Genomic DNA, 21,123 nt, shown 5'->3' on the forward strand with positions numbered 1-21,123 from the left:
GAGAGTGTCATGGTCTGGGGCTGTATGAGTGCTGCCGGCACTGGGGAGCTACAGATCATTGAGGGAACCATGAATGCCAACATGTACTGTGACATACTGAAGTCGAGCATGATCCCCTCCCTTCAGAGACTGAGCCGCAGGGCAGTATTCCAACATGATAACCACCCCAAACACACCTCCAAGATGACCACTGCCTTGCTAAAAAAACTTAGCGGAAAGGTGATGGACTGGCCAAGCATGTCTCCAGACCTAAACCCTATTGAACATCTGTGGGGCTTCCTCAAACGAAAGGTGGAGGAGCGCAAGGTCTCTGACATCCACCAGCTTCGTGATGTCATCATGAAGGGGGGGAAGAGGACTCCAGTGGCAACCTGTGAAGCTCTGGTGAACTCCATGCCCAAGAGGGTTAAGGCAGTGCTGGAAAATAATGGTGGCCACACAAAATATTGACACTTTGGGCCCAATTTGGACATTTTCACTTAGGGGTGTACTCACTTTTGTTGCCAGCGGTTTAGACATTAATGGCTGTGTGTTGAGTTATTTTGAGGGGACTGTTATACAAGCTGTACACTCACATTTCTTCAGTGTTGTCACATGAAAAGTTAGAAGAAAAGATTTACAAAATGTGAGCGGTGTACTCACTTTTGTGAGATACTGTGTATATATATATATATATATATATATATATATATATATATATATGCACAAAGGGATGAAAAGGAAACTGATGGAAGGAGGGGCGAGAAAGAGACAGGAGGAGAAAGTTCCCCCAGGCTGGGAGATGGGTGGAGTTAATTAAACAGGCTGGTCGGAATATCCTACGATCTCATTGGGGGAGGGAGACGGGGAATATGCAAAAGAAGACTAGAGGGGAATTACTAATAAGGTTGCCCAATACTTGGATGTAAGTTGGAAATAGGATAGAATGGGTTATATGTAAAATGCGCAATATTGTTGTTTCATTCTCTCTATATGTTACAAGATGTACAGGAAGCTAGTAAATATGCATTTGTGAGATCCTGCACTGTTTCCTTAAGGGGATGCTTTACCATAATGATGTAATGACTGAATACTAATTGTCGTACACTGATGATTTTGTAATGCTGATTTGTTAAATAAAAACCTTTACTGTTAAAAAAAAACAGGCTGGTCGGGTGCAGAGTAGGGAGAGTGTAAGACCCCCACAGGGCCAACACCTTGAGAAATTTGGTGTGAGAGTCATGGAGGACACTACTCATCTTCTCGTTGATCATGAGAGTCATCATGATGCTCCTGTAGGTTTTAGTCTTAATCTCATGTCTTCAGTTTACCACCTGCAGACCCCAAAAAGCGCTTTGCGAGGGTTGTGGGTAAGAGGCCCTTGTCCTCACCAACATGGGAGCAAGATAACCCAATGTTGAGGGCATGTGGCCTGGCATGGTTTCAGGGGATATACTCTCTCTCTCCCCCCCCCCCCTTTCCTAGCTAGTCAGACTGCATTCTTGGGTACCTGGTTAGTGTTGGACTCCATGTTTTTTTTTTTGCATGGGGATCCCCATTAAATCGATACCAGACCCCGAGGATCTGGTAAGGAGTTGGTGGGGGGAGTGATGTTTTTTTTTTTTACATAGGTGGCCTATTAATATTCATACCAGACCTGAAAGGCCTGGTATGAACTATGGAGGAACCACAATGCCATTTTTTGGAGGAACCACCATGCCATTTTTTGTGGGATTCCCCATTAACAGCTATATGAGACCCTCCTCTAGGTAAAGGAGTTCCTGGCCATGTAAGCAAAGCAACCAGTGATGGTTAAAAAAACAGCATAGGGGTTCCCTCATAATTCATACAAGGTCCTTCAAGTTTGGTATTAATTTTAGGGGGGGGAAAGGAGCCCACACGAAAAACTTAAAAAAAACCTGCATTGGGTCTCCCCATATCTCGTACCAGACTTTTTGTGTTTGCTATGGATTTAAGGGGGAACCCAAAAATCCATACTAGACCCTTACCTAAACACGTTACAGATGTAATCCATAAAAAAACACACACCCAGTTTCTGACAAGTTCCACCTGGTTACCATACTCAAGGCCCCAAACATATCTGGAGTCACAACGATTATGTCTAGGTCATAAAAAGCTTCAAATAGAACTTTGTCAGTGGACGTCAGAAGCTGAATCGGGACGTAGGACATTAGAAGTCAAATCGAGATACAAAACCTCAGAACTTGCCCGCGCACACTCCCACCCAGGACTGATGCCAAATGGCCTTTATAAAGGAGTTAGCTACCTTCAGTGATCTTCGGCTTTCCAGTGTGTTTGTTCCTGTGAACCCTGTGTCTGTGGATTCTCCATTACCAACTCGGCCCTCTGGTTTAACCCCCGACTTGCTTCTTTGTATGACTCTAGCTCACCCTCCAGACTACGCTTCTGACATTCAAACCTGGTACCCGACCTCGGCTTGTCCTGACCACACTTCAGCTCTACCAGTTACCTACTACTTACCTTGGATGCCATCTGCCTCCAGCCACTGCACCAGACCTGCTTCATCTGCCTAGGACACCAGTGCCCCTGCTGCCTACCTGGACTCCTTCTCCAGTACACTTCAGCCTAGACCTCTTCACAAAAGCAGTTTTCAGAAGCTCCATGCTTCTTGGAGCCTTGCACTTCCTCTTCTCCCCTTTAGGGCTGCTTGGGGCTTAGCCACAAGGGAAGCCCTCTCTCCACTTGGCCTCCAACCAGGTACATGATAAGGTCAGTAATGAGTAGTAGCTGGACAGGATCAACTAGAAGTGTAGTAGATCAACAAGTCAAGGGTTGATAAAGAGTGGTAGCAAATATACGAACAGCAGCAGTGATGCTAAGGAGCATGATACCGACTGGAGAGCACAATTATCTTGCAAACAGGAAGCGCAAGAGACAAGGTTTAAATCAGAAAGTTCATGGGAGGAGCAAAAGGGTTCAATGTTCACCAGAAACAAGCTACAAAGTAAGGATGTCCAAGGAATCAGGCAAGGAGCTGTCCTGAATCCCCGGTGGTACAGCGAGAAGATCCATAGCCAGACACTGCAGAGGTTGCAGGTGAAGATCTGACAAAAACCTACATGATTGGTAAAGGAAGGAACTTAGCTTATAAACAGAGGAGGGATAGGTAATCACTGATTGGCTACTTGGGGTGGACTTAAGGGTGTCACAGGTCTTGCAAAGCTATGTGATAAGGTTTTTTATCACGGTAGAGAGTTATTTTTCAAGCAACTTTTGCTTATGTGGCAAATTAAAGGCTAATTACAAGAATCCTGCAAAATTGGTAATTTCACTGCAAAATCAACTGAACCAAAACTCTCTCCACTGATCCCTAGCAGAAATATATTCATACTCCCCTTAGTAGGAGTGGAGATGACCCCATCTATAAGGATATACAGTACATACACACACAGCACAAGACCGTGTTCACATTACGAGACGTCTCTCGAGGCCGCAGTTCCTCTGAGCTCCACAAGATGGTGATCTAACTTCTTCCCAGACAGGAAGTCTCTATGGCAGACAGGAAGTGATGTCAGGTAAAAATAGGAAGATAGAGGAATTAGAGAAGACATCGAGATTTAGAAGACAAGGGAATTATAGATAAGACATCGCTGGAATTGGCAGCAGAGGAGGTATTATTTTATCATATCTCCCATCACTGTCTATTATTGGAAACCAAATTCCTCTGTCATGTGTTGCCCTTTAAATGTCCCTCTTTTCAGTCTGATGCACATGCAGACAAATCAATATACTATTTATCTGCCCAAAGTGTTTCTATCACTCTCAGTGTTTCCTCAGATTTCAGATGATTTCCCGTATTGAAGTGAAAACACCGGTATAAAAGAAAAGTAACATAAAACACAAGTGGGTGTAACTGATCATATTGTCACCAAACCTCAATCCCAAATAGAAGGTTTCCCTGTAAATTCTTACCTCTCCGAACAGAGCTCCAATGCCGCCTGAAGTCTTCTTCAGGAACCGACAAGACCGGGAAGTTCCAATCCCCTGGTCCTCCACAGAGCTCCATGGTTCCTCCCACTGACCCTAATCACTACAGGACACAGTACAGGGACACTTCGTTTGTCAATCCCTAGCTTTCAAAAATGGGCAGAACTGATTTTCATCATTCTCCTCCTATTGGATTAAACTGAATTTGCATTAAAGTTCCCATCCTCATATTGTACAACCAATACAGTCCAGATAATTCTGTTATCCATCTACAGGGAAATCTGCATAGATCGCACGAATGAGGATGGAGGAGGATCAGGGTGACATGACTGAGAAGATTCTAAACCTCACCCTGGAGATCATCTGCCTACTGACCGGAGAGGTGAGGAGGATTCTGGGAGGTCACATGACATCACTCTTATCTCTATTAATAAAACACAGACCTGACCGGAGAGATGAGGAGGATTCTGGGATTCTAACATGATATTCCTATTGGTTCTCCAATACAGAGATTTCCTCTTGTGAAGTCAGGTGATCATATGATCATCACAGTGCCTCCATGTGACTCCCTAAAACCTGAGAGACACAACATGGACAAAATTCTAGAAGTCACCAAGAAGATGATGGAGCTGCTGACAGGAGAGGTGAGGAGGATTCTGGGAATTCTGGGACATTATCCAGTAACAGACAAGGGATGTGTCTGGATGGTGACTGTATCATTGTGTGTGTCAGGTTCCTATAAGGTGTCAGGATGTCACTGTCTATTTCTCCATGGAGGAGTGGGAGTATTTAGAAGGACACAAGGATCTCTACAAGGACGTCATGATGGACAATCAGCCGCCCCTCACATCATTGGGTAAGAGGAGACTTTATTGTAAAGGAGAGAGCAGTACGGAGGGTCCACCTAGATCCCCCATCATCTGATAAACACATAGAAACAATGTATTCAGTCAGTGTGTGTGTTTCCTACAGATGGATCCAGTAATGGGTACCCACCAGAGAGATGTCCCCGTCCTCTGTATTCCTGGGATTCCACACAGGAAGGTCACACCATCCCTCACCATCATCAGGTAGATGAGGAACAATCACTGATAGTATCATTAGGATCTGTACATTATCTGCATTGTTACAATTGTTGTCATTTTTATTATATATTCAGAGAGGAAACCTGAGAGATTCTAAAGTTGAGGTTAAAGAGGAGATAAAAGAGGAGGATGATGAGGATGGGGTGATGGAGGAGTCGGAGTTTCCTAAAGGACGCAAAGATCTGTACCAGGACACCATGGTGGAGTCATCCAGTTACAGAAACCCACCAGAGAGATGTCCCCATCCTCTGTATTCCCGGGATTCCACACAGGAAGGTCACAACTGCAGAAAACATTATCAGGTAAATAAGGAAAAATTATAGGTAGTTATGAGTTATTCAAAAGCATGTTTGTTATAATGAATGTTTTATTATATATTCAGAGTGGAAACCTCGGGGAGAATAATATTGTTTTTAAAGAAGAGTATAAAGAGGAGGATGAGGAGTATGGAATGACGAAGGAGCTTTCAGAAGGACACAAGGAGATCACAATGGAGCCACCCAATACCAGGAACCCACCAGAGAGATGTCCCCATCCTCTGTATTCCACACAGGAAGATCACAACTACGCAAGACTTTATCAGGTAGATGAGGAATGATATTTGGTAGTTATGATTTATACACAAGCATGTTTCCTACAATGAATGTCGTAGAAGAATCCAGACCACTGTGTGCTTGGAAATATCATCGGATTTGATTGAACTCATATATGTGGCAGAAAAAGGAAAGTGCTAAATAGATTGCATTTCAAGATATATATATTTATACCATTTTGATCATTTATGCAAAGAAGCTGATTAACATTAGGCACACCCCTCTTTAATATCAGCCAAACATTCTTATCCAACCCTCTGGATTATTCCAGTCTTCCTAGTAAGTTGTGTCCTGTCAGTCTCTTTTTGGCGAATGTGGTGGTGGGTCTTTTCTCCCTGCCCCGGGGGGACCAAACACTTACCGGGGTGTTCTCTTACTTGGGGATTCAGTCTGGTTACCACAGAACAGGTGGTCTTCTCTTTGTTGGTGGATCTCGTTCTTAAGTCAATTTCCTGAGTTAGACCCCCCCCCCCATGACCTAGGTGTTGCAAGACTTTCACCTCTGGGGAAGATTTTGGGAATCCTCACTGTGACAGGAGTAGTCTAGTCCCTATGTTCCTGCTGAAAGGTACCCTCTGTTAGGAACAGAGTATGTCTGGAGGTGTTTTTGTGGATATGATCACCTGGAGATAGGACCTCCTTCTGTGGCCGATCCACAGATACCTAAAGAATAGTCTCCCTTCCTCCAGTGTGCCCCTCAATCAGGCCAATGTTCTTAGCATGGTATACAAGGTAAATGCAGCGCTGATATACTCAGTGATCAGTAAAACACGTGATATAAAAATTTCATTGAGAAAACAAAGTGAAAAAGAAAAACTAAAGCAAGGTCCCAAAATTTCATTGAAGAAAAACAAAGTGAAAAAAGAAAGCTAAAGCAAAGTCCCATTGGAATTTAAGTCCATTTGAACAGTGAACGGCCATCCAAATAAAAGTGGTAGTTTGCAGTGAGGAAGTCCTTCATGCAAGTGCTGCCAGCTCCACACCCAGGTTAGAAAACGATCTGCTTACCATAACACCGTGATCACTAATCAGTGATCTCACCAAACATAGGGAACGACTAGGACTCCCCAAGACCGTTAAAAAAGACTGCCTGGACCTGTAGCTGGTGCCGATGGTACTCAAAAAACATAAAAAAGAAACGCTCCCATAGCATAACACTGTATAAAAGGGTTTAATAGAATGAATAGACTTGCATTTACAAAATAGAAGCTGTTTGAAAGCGGTACAGTACTTGTTAAAAACGAAGCCACAACATCTCCAGAAACTTCTGCTCACTTCCTGTATAGTTCGCCCGTCCACCTCCTGAGAGTTAAAACGTACTGACGTCACCGTCGTAGGCTCCTCCCTACGCGTTTCGTCACTAGCGGACATCAACTGGGGAATGGCCCTCCAGGTGTGCCCTCAATCGGGTTAATGTTCTTAGCAGTGCGGCTAAGGTTCCTGTCCCTCGCTTCATGACTATGGATGCTTCACTGAACCAGGAGGAATCAGGTTCTATTCTAAGGTGTGGCACCTGCTCTCCTGACGACTTTTATTTAACCACTTCAACCCCGGAAGATTTGGCTGCTCAATGACCACAGCATTTTTTGTGATACGGCACTGCAACGCTTTAACTGACAATTGCGCGGTCATGCGACGCTGTAGCCAAACAAAATTGACGTCCTTTTTTCCCCACAAATAGAGCTTTCTTTTGGTGGTATTTGATCCCCTCTGCGGTTTTTATTTTTTGCGCTATAAACAAAAAAATAGCAACAATTTTGATAAAAACGCATAATTTTTTACTTTTTGCTATAATAAATATCCTCAAAAAATATATAAAAACGTTTTTTTCCCCCTCCGTTTAGGCCGATATGTATTCTTCTACATATTTTTTGGTAATAAAAATCAAAATAAGTGTATATTGATTGGTTTGCGCAAAAGTTATAGCGTCTACAAATTAGGGGATAGATTTATGGCATTTTTATCTTTTTCTTTTACTAGTAATGGCGGCGATCTTTTTTTTCGTGATTGCGACATTGCGGCGGACATATCGGACACTTTTGACACATTTTTGGGATGATTGACAATTATACAGCGATCAGTGCTATAAAAAGTCAATGATTACTGTATAAATGTCACTGTCAGGGAAGGGGTTAACACTAGGGGGCAATCAAGGGGTTAACTGTGTTCCCTGACTGTGTGTTCTAACTGTAGGGGGAGGGGATGATAGATCGTGTTTCCTAGCTATAAGGAACTGACGATCTGTCTCTCCTCACAGAACAGAACAGAGATTTGTGTGTTTACACACAAACACTTTCCTGTTCTGCCTCTCGTGCCCGTGATCGCTCGTGGCCGGCGGTCATCGCGACCGTTGGCCACGAGCATGGGCCCCCCCCGCGTGCGCGCGCGCCTGCTATCCCGCTTAAAGGAGCCGACGTACAGCTACGACGGCTCGCGGGAACGTCCAGACCTGCCGCTGTATAATGACGGCAGCTGGTCGGCAAGCAGGTAAAGCAAAAGACAAGATCCATAGCGTCAAAGTACATTGTACAACATAATATAGCTGCGAATAACAATATAGTAGAGATATAAGCGAAAAAACTTCGTACATCTAAGGTCCAGACTACACCATGCAATCTTGATCTGGATCTCAACAAAAACCCAATCTCACATCAATATAAAAATGAGAGGGGGGGCCCTTTGCATGGAGGAGAAAGGAAAATCAGAGAAGGTTCCATGAATCTTGTCCCAACCATGTTCCTCTTTTCCATAAATCAATAAAGATTGAAAGAGTATAACTGCAAGAGATGCGGGGGAAAAAATAGAAAAAGGAAGATCAAGAATAAAGTAGGAGAATAGGTTAAAGGTAAATTAGGGGAAGTGGGGAGGGAGAGAAGGGACGGGAATAGAGGAAAGAGGGTAGATGGGAAAGAAGGGAAGGAGGATTAAAAGGATGTGGATTTGCAGAATGTCCAAGAGTCCCACAATATAGACTGTTTCTGTAGCTGTCTGAGGACATACGTCTCCCACGAGAGGTGTTGGGTGAACTCAGTCGGCAGTATCGTTTTACAAATAGGGTTTGCCCTTCGTCAGAGAAGAAGAACATATTTCATAGGGTCCAAGTTTTGGCCTTTCGGTCGTGTTGGTGCTTTGGATGAAGGTCAAGGACTTCTATTCCCTGTGTTTTTTTTTTTAATCTGTTGACCATGACATGTTAGTCTGTTTCTTCCTCTCAGGTAGTTCTATAGTTCCACCAATTGTGATGGGTTTTTGGTTTCATAGACTCTTGCTGGTTGAGGCTCGGTGTTCCTTAGGGTGGAATCATCCCCCTTGAGAGTGATCTTTTCTATCCAGGTCTGAGCATCAGGTTGGTTCTCTGTGGCCTTCCATTGGTCATTGGCAACTTCTCTTGTCTTGAAGGGTTGTCTGTTCTAGTTCAGATTTGGGGTTTATTCTTTTTGATAGTTCCCAGACCCTTTTGATCCTACCACTGGCTGTTGTCCACCCCTTTTTAGTTGGGCTGCTTTTGGATGTCTCAACTTCCAGTAGGCAGCAGTATAACCTGACTGTTTTTTTGAATACGGAAAGTATGGAAACCTTTTCTTTTGCTGCCATTCTGTTGGTTTAGAGTGAAGATCTGATGAACGTGAAAGTTGAGGGTGAAGTAGAAGAGACGCATGTGAGGGATGATCAGCAATATACGGAGGAGGCTGGAATGATAATGATATTCATAGAGGAGGATACGCCTACGGAGATCAGCACAGGTAAGCCAGGATATATTCTTCTGTTATCTCTGCTCTGTTTCCAAAACCATGAAATCAGGCCAAGACAGAGGTACAGTTAAATCACACTTGTTTAATAATAAAAGTAAAAAGAACAAACGTAGTCAAAACATAGCCAGAGTTCAATAACCGGAACGGATAGTCAGCCAAGCCAGAAGTCAGGGATCAATGTCGTGGAACAGCAAGCAGGATCTGGAGCCAGAAGGGATGTCGGCAAAGCAAGTCTTGAACAGGATCGCAGGAGAATAGTTTCTGTGATGTTGACAAAGGGGAAGGCAGAGATCCTCTGGACTGGACGGCTTAAGTAGGCAGGACTGACGAGCAGGAAATCATCAACAGCTGAGTAACTGTGGAGAGATAGGAGCTGGCAATTAGCTGACAGCTGAGCGGCCAGCTCAGAGCAGGAAGGGCTGAGCCCAGCCCTGACAATCTGTTACTGCACACTGAATGGTCCAAAGTAGGATGGGAGCCGAATGATATCAGCCAATAATAGGTTGGTAGTGGTCCCCTCTCTGTACTGATACCCGTCCTGGGTTCAGCTGGCAGTATTAGGTTGTGGGTCACTCCTAGTCACAGTAGCTCAGATATGATAACACAGATTGAGCTTTTCTTAGGTTGGTCCTTCTTCTTCCAGCAGACTTATAACTAAATGCTAATTGTTGGGATGACAAGTAAAGAGTAACGTAAAGACTAAAGCACTAATCTTTCCTGTAGTAAAATACTTTGGCAAGCTCCTTCCAGTCCTGCATATCACCAGAAGCCTAGGCCTATGGTCATTGTTCTATGGTAAAGGTTCTGCAAGTCTTAAATTTGACCCTCTTGTGTATCAGAGATCACATGACCCAGTGCCTAGGCTTATGGTTGTGTAAAGAGCATGGACCTCCCAGTCCCCATTGGTTCCTGCTCTTCTGACAAGGCTGTGTAAATGTAGAAGTGATCTGGGAGGAGGACCAAAGGCCCTTTGACTGAAGAGGGGGGAGAGTCCCAGCTGGTTGGGACCTCCACAGAGAACATCTGCTCACTCATATCTACCTGATCCAGATGGAATCTTGGTGGAAGTGAACTAACCCTCTCATATCTATTGATGATGTTTTTATATTTTTCCAGGACACGCCATGGAGAAACCCTCAAAGGATCGTCTCACTTTATCTCCAGGTTGTAGAATAGAAGATGAGGACATCACAGGAGATTGTGGAGGAGAAAAGACAACGAGCTCCACTATGGATGGTGGACTTCACAGTGTGGATAGACCATGGAATCCCTCTGACTCTGAGCAACCTCGTACTGTGAGAGCTGGTGCCGGGATTCAGGGAGAGAAGTCATTTTCCTGTCTTGAGTGCGGAAAATGTTTTATAAGTATATCAGCACTTGTTGTGCATCAAAGTTCTCACACGGGGGAGAAGCTGTTTCCCTGTCTTGAGTGCGGGAAATGTTTTTCAACGAAGTACTCGCTTCTCAGTCATCAGAGATTGCACACGGGCGAGAAGCCCCATGTCTGCTCTGGGTGCGGAAAATGTTATAGGAAGAAATCTCAACTTAATAGACATCATCAATATTACAAAGGTGAGGAGCAGTATTCCTGCTCTAAATGCGGGAAATGTTTTTCGCAAAAGTGCGGTCTTAATGAGCATCAGAAGTGTCACACGGACGAGAAGCCATATTGCTGTCCTGAGTGTGGAAAAAGTTTTTCATGGATGTCTGATGTTACTAGACATCATATTATATCCCATATGCAAAATCAGCTGTTTCCCGGTTTTTTGATGCGGGAAATGTTATCTACGGAAATCAAAAGTCGTCAGACATCAAGGATCTCACAGAAGGAGGAAGCTGAACTCCTGCCCTGAGTGTGGGAAATGTTTCACGTAGAAGTCTTGTCTTCCCAAACATCAGAGAACCCACACCGCCCTTGAGGTGTATTAGTGTCCTGAGTGCGGGAAATGTCTTCTATATGAATCATATGTTGCTGTACATCAGAGATCTCACACTGGGAAGAAGCACACCTTGTTATACACCTCAGAAAACACATGGCTGAGCGCTCCTCTGATCTTTATCATGGAAGAAACACTTTATAAGAAAATCAGAGTTCACTAAAGACTTAAAAGTTCTGTCTGGCTTCCTCTGCTAGGAGAGAGAAGGAGGGGGTGTCACTGGTGGTTGGGTCCCTCTAGGAGAGAGAAGGAGGGGGTGTCACTGCTGGTTGGGGCCCTCTAGGAGAGAGAAGGAGGGGGTGTCACTGCTGGTTGGGTCCCTCTAGGAGAGAGAAGGAGGGGGTGTCACTGTTGGTTGGGGCCCTCTAGGAGAGAGAAGGAGGGGGTGTCACTGCTGGTTGGGTCCCTCTAGGAGAGAGAAGGAGGGGGTGTCACTGCTGGTTGGGTCCCTCTAGGATTGAGAAGGAGGGGGTGTCACTGCTGGTTGGGTCCCTCTAGGAGAGAGAAGGAGGGGGTGTCACTGCTGGTTGGGTCCCTCTAGGAGAGAGAAGGAGGGGGTGTCACTGCTGGTTGGGTCCCTCTAGGATTGAGAAGGAGGGGGTGTCACTGCTGGTTGGGTCCCTCTAGGATTGAGAAGGAGGGGGTGTCACTGCTGGTTGGGTCCCTCTAGGAGAGAGAAGGAGGGGATGTCACTCTTGGTTGGGTTCCTCTAGGAGAGAGAAGGAGGGGGTGTCACTGCTGGTTTGGTTCCTTTAGGAGAGAGGAGGGGGTGTCACTGCTGGTTGGGTCCCTCTAGGAGAGAGAAGGAGGGGGTGTCACTGCTGGTTGGGTCCCTCTAGGAGAGAGAAGGAGGGGTGTCACTGCTGGTTGGGTCCCTCTAGGAAAAAGAAGGAGGCGTGTCACAGCTGGTTGGGTCCCTCTAGGATTTAGAAGGAGGGGGTGTCACTGCTGGTTGGGTCCCTCTAGGAGAGAGAAGGAGGAGGTGTCACTGCTGGTTGGGTCCCTCTAGGATTTAGAAGGAGGGGGTGTCACTGCTGGTTGGGTCCCTCTAGGAGAGAGAAGGAGGGGGTGTCACTGCTGGTTGAGTCCCTCTAGGAGAGAGAAGGAGGGGGTGTCACTGCTGGTTGAGTCCCTCTAGCAATGTTGTCTGATCTTCAGAAGAAAAGTCAAAGGAAGACATCATGATTAGAGTGGAGGAAGATATTGCTTGTAGATGGAAAAGAAGGGGAGATCTCCTATACGGAAATTGTGGCAGGGTATCTTCGACCTGTACTGCATGCTGATGGCGACCAGAAATAAACCCTCACCAGGGGGTGTCACTGCTGGTTGGGTCTCTCTAGGAGAGAGAAGGAGGGGGTGTCACAGCTGGTTGGTTCCCTCTAGGAGAGAGAAGGAGGGGGTGTCACTGCTGGGTGGGTCCCTCTAGGAGAGAGAAGGAGGGGGTGTCACTGCTGGTTTGGTTCCTTTAGGAGAGAGGAGGGGGTGTCACTGCTGGTTGGGTCCCTCTAGGAAAAAGAAGGAGGCGTGTCACAGCTGTTTGGGTCCCTCTAGGAGAGAGAAGGAGGGGGTGTCACTGCTGGTTGGGTCCCTCTAGAAGAGAGAAGGAGGGGGTGTCACTGCTGGTTGGGTCCCTCTAGGAGGGGGTGTCACTGCTGGTTGGGTCCCTCTAGGAGAGAGAAGGAGGGGGTGTCACTGCTGGTTGGGTCTCTCTAGGAGAGAGAAGGAGGGGGTGTCACAGCTGGTTGGTTCCCTCTAGGAGAGAGAAGGAGGGGGTGTCACTGCTGGGTGGGTCCCTCTAGGAGAGAGAAGGAGGGGGTGTCACTGCTGGTTGGGTCCCTCTAGGAGAGAGGAGGGGATGTCACTCTTGGTTGGGTTCCTCTAGGAGAGAGAAGGAGGGGGTGTCACTGCTGGTTTGGTTCCTTTAGGAGAGAGGAGGGGGTGTCACTGCTGGTTGGGTCCCTCTAGGAAAAAGAAGGAGGCGTGTCACAGCTGTTTGGGTCCCTCTAGGAGAGAGAAGGAGGGGGTGTCACTGCTGGTTGGGTCCCTCTAGGAGAGAGAAGGAGGAGGTGTCACTGCTGGTTGGGTCCCTCTAGGATTTAGAAGGAGGGGGTGTCACTGCTGGTTGGGTCCCTCTAGGAGAGAGAAGGAGGGGGTGTCACTGCTGGTTGAGTCCCTCTAGGAGAGAGAAGGAGGGGGTGTCACTGCTGGTTGAGTACCTCTAGCAATGTTGTCTGATCTTCAGAAGAAAAGTCAAAGGAAGACATCATGATTAGAGTGGAGGAAGATATTGCTTGTAGATGGAAAAGAAGGGGAGATCTCCTATATGGAAATTGTGGCAGGGTATCTTCGACCTGTACTGCATGCTGATGGCGACCAGAAATAAACCCTCACCAGGGGGTGTCACTGCTGGTTGGGTCTCTCTAGAAGAGAGAAGGAGGGGGTGTCACTGCTGGGTGGGTCCCTCTAGAAGAGAGAAGGAGGGGGTGTCACTGCTGGTTGGGTCCCTCTAGGAGGGGGTGTCACTGCTGGTTGGGTCCCTCTAGGAGGGGGTGTCACTGCTGGTTGGGTCCCTCTAGGAGAGAGAAGGAGGGGGTGTCACTGCTGGTTGGGTCCCTCTAGGAGAGAGAAGGAGGGGGTGTCACTGCCGGTTGGGTCCCTCTAGGAGAGAGAAGAAGGGGTTGTCACTGCTGGTTGGGTCCCTCTAGGAGAGAGAAGGAGGGGGTGTCACTGCTGGTTGGGTCCCTCTAGAAGGGGGTGTCACTGCTGGTTGGGTCCCTCTAGGAGAGAGAAGGAGGGGGTGTCATTGCTGGTTGGGTCCCTCTAGGAGAGAGAAGGAGGGGGTGTCACTGTTGGTTGGGTCCCTCTAGCTTTTGTAGTCTGCTCTCCCCTGATCTTCAGCACAGTCTTCAAAGGAAGACATCATGGTAACAGGGAAGCTAGATATTTCTCATGAAGAGAAGGGGAGATCAGACTACATCACAGGACTGACCTGCACAGACAGTAGATATAAGCCTATACAAGAATCTTCATTTGCATAGAGAAAGCCCCCTTCTGGGAGAAAGTGGAAAATACGGCATTAGCTGATGTAAAATGTTATATCTGTGTAATAAAAATGCAAATATATTAATAATAATATGACACAAATGAAGAATAAATATGACTTTCTTAAACTCATGTAAGTTGATTGATAAAAGTCTTCCTTCAGATCTGTATGATGAAATGTTCTTTTCTTTTCCTTTATTCCTTTTTCTAACACTACAAGTAAGGTCCATCCTGTAGGTTTTAGTTTTAGTCTTAATCTTGTGTTTTAGTAATTTCATTTTACCGGCTTATACTTGTTGGAACAGCCGACTCTCCCCCTTCTCATAAATCTCAGGGCGTCTGTAGTATCATTCCACCCGTAATTCCTCCTCCGCACCATCACCACCTCCAACCACAAGATCATCTTTCTTCCTCACTTTCACATCACATCTAACATAGAGAAACCCCCCTCCATCTTTTCTATGTCCTGTGTCCCTCTAAACAAGATGATCAGCATGAATACAAGCAGCCCAGTCTTGTGAGGAGTCAAGCCATGTTTCTGGAACACCAACTAAGTTTTCAGATCTGTATTAACCACTTACCGACCGCCGCACGCCGATGTAGTCCAAACTTTGAACAGGGATATCGTTGTTATGGCAGCAGCTAGCTGCCATAACCCCGGTATCCCCGTTTTCGTGCGGCAGCCGGCTTTCAGATAAAAGTGGTCCCTGCGGCGGATTCACAGCGAGGTCATTTTTATCGGTGGCAGGAGAGGGCCCCCCTCCCACCGTGATCCGGTGCCCTCTGCCACTTACCGGAGCCGTCGGTAGCGGCGGAGGCGATCGCGTCCTTCTCTGTGGTGTGCCTGGAGGCGAGTGAGGCTAAGATGGTGCCCACTCCTCTCCATGACACTGCTGGGCGGAAGCGACGTCAAAACGTCACATCCGTCCACGCCTCTTAAAGGCACTTTTTTTTTCAATGTCATTTTTTTAAATGACTTTTTTTTTTTTTTTTTTTTTTTTTGCATTTTAGTGTAAATATGAGATCTGAGGTTGATCTCATATTTAAGAGGACCTGTCATGCTTTTTTCTATTACAAGGGATGTTTACATTCCTTGTAATAGGAATAAAAGTGACACATTTTTTTTTTTTAAAAACAGTGTAAAAATAATGTAAAATAAATAATAAAAATAAAAAAAAAAAATGTTTAAAAAACCCCCGTCCCGAGGAGCTCGAGCGCAGAAACGAACGCATATGTGAGTAGCGCCCGCATATGAAAACGGTGGTCAAACCACACATGTGAGATACCGCGACCGGTAGAGCGAGAGCAATAATTCTAGCCCTAGACCTCCTCTGTCCCGCAAAATATGCAACCTGTAGGTTTTTTTAAACATCGCCTATGGAGATTTTTGAGGGAAAAAGTTTGACGTCATTCCACAAGCACTGATGAGGAGCTACTGACAGGCGTGACTTAGTGGCATCTGAAGGGCACTGACAGGCATTACTGATGGGGCACCGATTGGCACTTTTATGGGCACTGATTGACACTTCTATGGGCACTGGCAGGCGTTTATTATGGGGCACAGGCTGGCAGTTGATGAGCACCTATTGGCAGCTGATGGGCACGTCTGATGGGGGCTTCACTGATAATCAATGTGCTGATTATCAGCGCAGACCCCCCCCCCCGAGAGGGAGAGCCGCCAATCGGCTCCATACCACGATCGAATTTGCGTTGTGTCAAACTGACAAATAGCACCTCCGATCGCCCCGCTGCGCGCCCCTGCGCTGTTATCCATGATCACGTCATATGATGTCCAATCAGGATAACTAAACCACTTTTCCACCGTCATATTGCTATATGGCAGGCGGCAAGTGGTTAATTTGTATCTTCAGTTCCCCGCTTGCGGATCCCCAAAAACACTTTACCAGGGTTGTAGGTAAGAGGCCTTTGTTCTCATCAACATTGGGCCAAGGTACCCCCCTCATGTTGAGAGCATGCAGCCTGGTATGGTTTGGGGGAGTATATTCTCATACTCCCCTTTTTTTTCCTAGCTAGCTAAACTGCATTCTTGGGTAAGGGTCTGGTTAGGGGTGGACTCCATATTTTTCTTTTTTGAAATCTACACGGGGTTCCCCATTAAATCTATACCAGACCCCAAGAGTTTGATATGGAATTGAGGGGAGTGTCATGATTTACATAGGGTTCCCCTGAAAATTCATACAAGACCTGAAAGGCCTGGTATGAACTTTGGGGGGAAGGGGCGGGGGGCCTTACACCATTTTGTTGTGGGATTCCCTATTAACATCTATATCAGACTCTCATTCGGGCTAAGGAGCCAGAGATGGTTAAAAGAAAAAAACACAGCATAGGGGTTCCCTCATAAATTATACGGAGTCCTTCAGGTTGGGTATGAATTTTAAGGGGGGACCCCACACGGAAAACCTAAAAAGAAAAAAACTGAAGTGTGTTTCCCCATATTCTGTACCAGACCTTTTGGATTTGGTATGGATTCAAGGGGAAACCCCAAAAATCAGGAGAAAAAATTATGGCTTGCTCCCAAAAAATCCATACTAGACCCATACCTAGTCATGCAGCTTTGGCTGGCCAGGAAAAGGGGGGGGAGCATGTACCTCCCCTTCTATACCATACCAGGCCACATGTTACAAATGTAGACAGTAAAAAACACACACCCAGTTTTTGACCACCTGATTACCTTACTCGAGTCCCCTACCATATCTAGAGTCGCAACAATTACATCTAGGTCACAAAAAGACATCAAATAGAACTTTGCCAGGGGAATCAGACCGCTTGGACCTCAGAAGCTGAAGTGGAACACAGGACTTTGGAAGCCAAATCAAGATACAAAACCTCAGAAGACGAATCCGCAGAGTCAGGCTGTGCATCAGGCGGAGAGTCAGTGGAGTCAGGCTGCACAGCAGTTGGTGAGTCAGTGGAGTCAGACTGGGAAGCATGCAGAGAGTCAGTAGGGTCAGGTTGGGCAGCAAGTGGAGAGTCAGTGAAGTCAGACTTGGCCGCAGGCAAGATGTCAGCAGAGTTAAGCTAGGCAGTAGGTGGAGAGTCAGTGGAGTCAGACTGAGCATCAGGTGGTGAGTCAGTGGAGTCAGGATGGGCAGCAGGTGGTGAGTCAGTGGAGTCAGGATGGGCAGCAGGTGGTGAGTCAGTGGAGTCAGGATGGGCAACAGGTGGTGAGTCAGTGGAGTCAGGATGGGCAGCAGGTGGTGAGTCAGTGGAGCCAGACTGAGCAGCAGGTGGTGTGTCACTGGAGTCTGGCTGAGCAGCAGGTGGAGGGTCAGTGGAGTCAGGATGGGCAGCAGGTGGTGAGTCAGTGGAGTCAGGATGGGCAGCAGGTGGTGAGTCAGTGGAGCCAGACTGAGCAGCAGGTGGTGTGTCACTGGAGTCTGGCTGAGCAGCAGGTGGAGGGTCAGTGGAGTCAGGATGGGCAGCAGGTGGTGAGTCAGTGGAGTCAGGATGGGCAGCAGGTGGTGAGTCAGTGGAGTCAGTATGGGCAGCAGGTGGTGAGTCAGTGGAGCCAGACTGAGCAGCAGGTTGTGTGTCACTGGAGTCTGGCTGAGCAGCAGGTGGAGGGTCAGTGGAGTCGGGATGAGCAGCAGGTGGTGAGTCAGTGGAGTCAGGATGGGCAGCAGGTGGTAAATCAGTGGAGTCAGGATGGGCAGCAGGTGGTAAATCAGTGGAGTCAGGATGGGCAGCAGGTGGTGAGTCGGTGGAGTCAGGACGGGCAACAAGCAGAAAGTCAGTAGGGTCTTTTTGTGTGAACATACTGTATATATATTTTTTGTAACACACACTAACCACTATGGACAGGACAAGTTCTGGTGTCACTCACGATCTCTCCATCGTTCTGACCACAGCCACTAACTATAACTGGCATGGTCTGGGATTAGGCCCAGAAGTCAGTGGCTGTAGCAGAAGAGAGGTTCATGAGTAGTCAACTGGAAAATATACAAGCAGATCCCCATAGTGGATAATGTGAGATTACCCGAGGCGTGGGGTTTAAGAACAAACTGGCCTTCACCTGAGCTCCTGATGGTGGAGATGGGTTTTGCTGCATGCTAATGCCAGGTTGTGGCCCAGCAAGAAAAAAGCAAGCGGGGGGTTGGATAATGGATGAAGCCGACCAGGAACAAGTAGAAGCATAGTCAATGAACAAGCCAAAAGGTCAGTATCGAGTCATAGCTGGATGGGATCAGACTGAAGAGTAGTCCTTTAACAAGCCAAGGCTGGATAAAGAGTGGTAGTGAAGATAGGGCCAGCAGCAATTATGCAAAGGAGCAAGATATCGTCTGGCAAGAGCACAACAATCTGGCAAACAGGAAATGCAGAGACATGGCTTAAACCAGGAAGCTCACAGGAGGAGCAAAAGGGTTCAACATTCACCAGAATTAAGATACAAGGATTTAGGCAAGGAGCTGTCCGGCATCTAGGGTTGCCACCTTTTCTTCAAGTCAAACCCGAACACTTTAGCGGCCTGGGACACTTTGGATGCCCCAAGGAGAGTAGTAATGCGTTGCGCATGGTTGCCACATCATCCCTTTAATCCAGGACACATATTAATTACTCAGGTTCTGTGGCTGATTAAGGTGGTAATTAAACTCACTTGGTGCCTTATCTGCATTAAATCAGCCTCAGCACCTGTGTGATTAAATAGGTGTTCTGGATTAAAGGGATGATGTTGCAACCCTTGTGGCAACCTGAGAAGCTCTGGTGACCTCCATGCCCAAGAGGGTTAAGACAGTGCTGGAAAATAATGGAGGCCACACAAAATATTGACACTTTGGGCCTAATTTGGAAATTTTCCACTTAGGGGTGTACTGACTTTTGTTGCCAGCGGTTTAGACATTAATGGCTGTGTGTTGAGTTATTTTGAGGGGACAGCAAATTTACACTGTTATACAAGCTGTACACTCACTACTTTACATTGTAGACAAGTGTCATTTCTTTAGTGTTGTCACATGAAAAGAGAGAAGAAAATATTTACATATATGTGAGGGGTGTACTCACTTTTGTGAGATACTGCACAGTACATACACACACGGCACAAGGCCGTGTTTACACGACCAGGTGTTTCTCATGGCTGCAGTTCCTCTGAGCTCCACAAGGTGGTGATATCACATCTACCCAGACAGGAAGTCTCTATGGAAGACAGGAAGTGATGTAAGCCAAGGACAGGAAGTTCTGGGTGAGTTGGGAGGAAGTAGAGAGGAGACATCGCAGGAATGGTTTCGACAGTCACATGGTCTGCTGACTTCTCCAGGGTCCTTCTACTGGCTAGGAACTAGCTGCTACCTTGCAGGAATTGGCAGCAGAGGAGGTAATAAGATATTATTTGATCATAACTCTCATTGTTGTCTGATGTACATACAGACAAATCAATATTCTATTTATCTGCCCAAAGCCTTTATATCCTCCATCAGCTTTAAGATTATTTCACGTATCGAAGTGAAAATACTAATATTGTGTAGCAAGGTCTCCTCATTCAGTCTAATGAGAACATCCAGGGCCAAAGATAGCTGACATCCTTCTGTATGTGGTGGGTTGTGAGGCATAGTGGGTGCAAGATGGAAGTTATTGGGCGCCAGACACCTCTTGAATGCAAAAGAGATGTTTATTTCTCTTATAAACTTTTATTGGGGGGGGGGGGGGGAGGGTTAGGGCCAGGACACCCTTGAGTAGTTGCAAGTTCAATTGACAGACTCTGAGACTTCAGTAGGAGGACGGCCGTGCAGGGAAAGGCACCCAGCAGGGCGCCACTTCTACACCTGCAGGAATGCTGTCTCCTATGGCAACAGTCTTTAACGGTTCCAAAAACAAAACGTAACAGTTCTTTTAGCTTCACTACAACTACTCCTTGTAGTTCTTCAGCTCACTGAGCTCCCAGTCTCTCTCACTTGACCCTCTTAATCACTGCCACTCAATCCCTTGAGCTCCTCCAATCTTTCCGGTAGTATCTCCCTCAAGCGCCCCCCCCCGCTTCCCTGCTGGGTCCCTAGCTTGGCACTCCCGATACTTCTCAAGCTTCACCCCACTGGCCTGCTGGGTCCCTAGTTTGGCACTCCCGATACTTCTCAAGCTTTACCCCACTGGCCTGCTGGGTCCCTAGCTTGGCACTCCCGATACTTCTCAAGCTTCACCCCACTGGCCTGCTGGGTCCCTAGTTTGGCACTCGCGATACTTCTCAAGCTTCACCCCACTGGCCTGCTGGGTCCCTAGTTTGGCACTCCCGATACTTCTCAAGCTTCACCCCACTGGCCTGCTGGGTCCCTAGTTTGGCACTCCCGATACTTCTCAAGCTTTACCCCACTGGCCTGCTGGGTCCCTGGCTTGGCACTCCCGATACTTCTCAAGCTTCACCCCACTGGCCTGCTGGGTCCCTAGCTTGGCACTCCCGATACTTCTCAAGCTTCACCCCACTGGCCTGCTGGGTCCCTAGTTTGGCACTCCTGATACTTCTCAAGCTGCACCCCACTGGCCTGCTGGGTCCCTAGCTTGGCACTCCGGATACTTCTCGTGCTTCACCCCACTGGCCTGCTGGGTCCCTAGTTTGGCACTCCTGATACTAATCAAGCTTCACCCCACTGGCCTGCTGGGTCCCTAGCTTGGCACTCCCAATACTTCTCGTGCTTCACCCCACTGGCCTGCTGGGTCCCTAGTTTGGCACTCCCGATACTTCTCAAGCTTCACCCCACTGGCCTGCTGGGTCCCTGGCTTGGCACTCCTGATACTTCTCAAGCTTCACCCCACTGGCCTG

The 21,123-nt window shown here is 47.0% G+C and overlaps 2 protein-coding genes across 2 annotated transcripts in view; one reads left to right on the forward strand and one right to left on the reverse strand.

The window, feature by feature from the left end:
* LOC141104988 (uncharacterized) overlaps positions 1 to 21,123 on the reverse strand; it is a 443,832-nt gene that overhangs the window by 198,977 nt on the left and 223,732 nt on the right. The window lies entirely within an intron of this gene.
* The window catches only part of LOC141105458 (uncharacterized), a 60,449-nt gene continuing 43,986 nt past the window's right edge, over positions 4,661 to 21,123 (forward strand). The window contains 6 exon segments of the mRNA XM_073595312.1: positions 4,661 to 4,804; positions 4,921 to 5,018; positions 5,108 to 5,335; positions 5,416 to 5,616; positions 9,234 to 9,369; positions 10,495 to 11,025. Coding sequence (XP_073451413.1) covers positions 4,720 to 4,804; positions 4,921 to 5,018; positions 5,108 to 5,335; positions 5,416 to 5,616; positions 9,234 to 9,369; positions 10,495 to 11,025 — 1,279 coding nt within the window. The 5' untranslated portion in view covers positions 4,661 to 4,719.

Source organism: Aquarana catesbeiana, linkage group LG08, assembly GCF_042186555.1.
Source record: "Aquarana catesbeiana isolate 2022-GZ linkage group LG08, ASM4218655v1, whole genome shotgun sequence".
In the NCBI taxonomy this organism is placed as follows: Eukaryota; Metazoa; Chordata; class Amphibia; order Anura; family Ranidae; genus Aquarana; species Aquarana catesbeiana.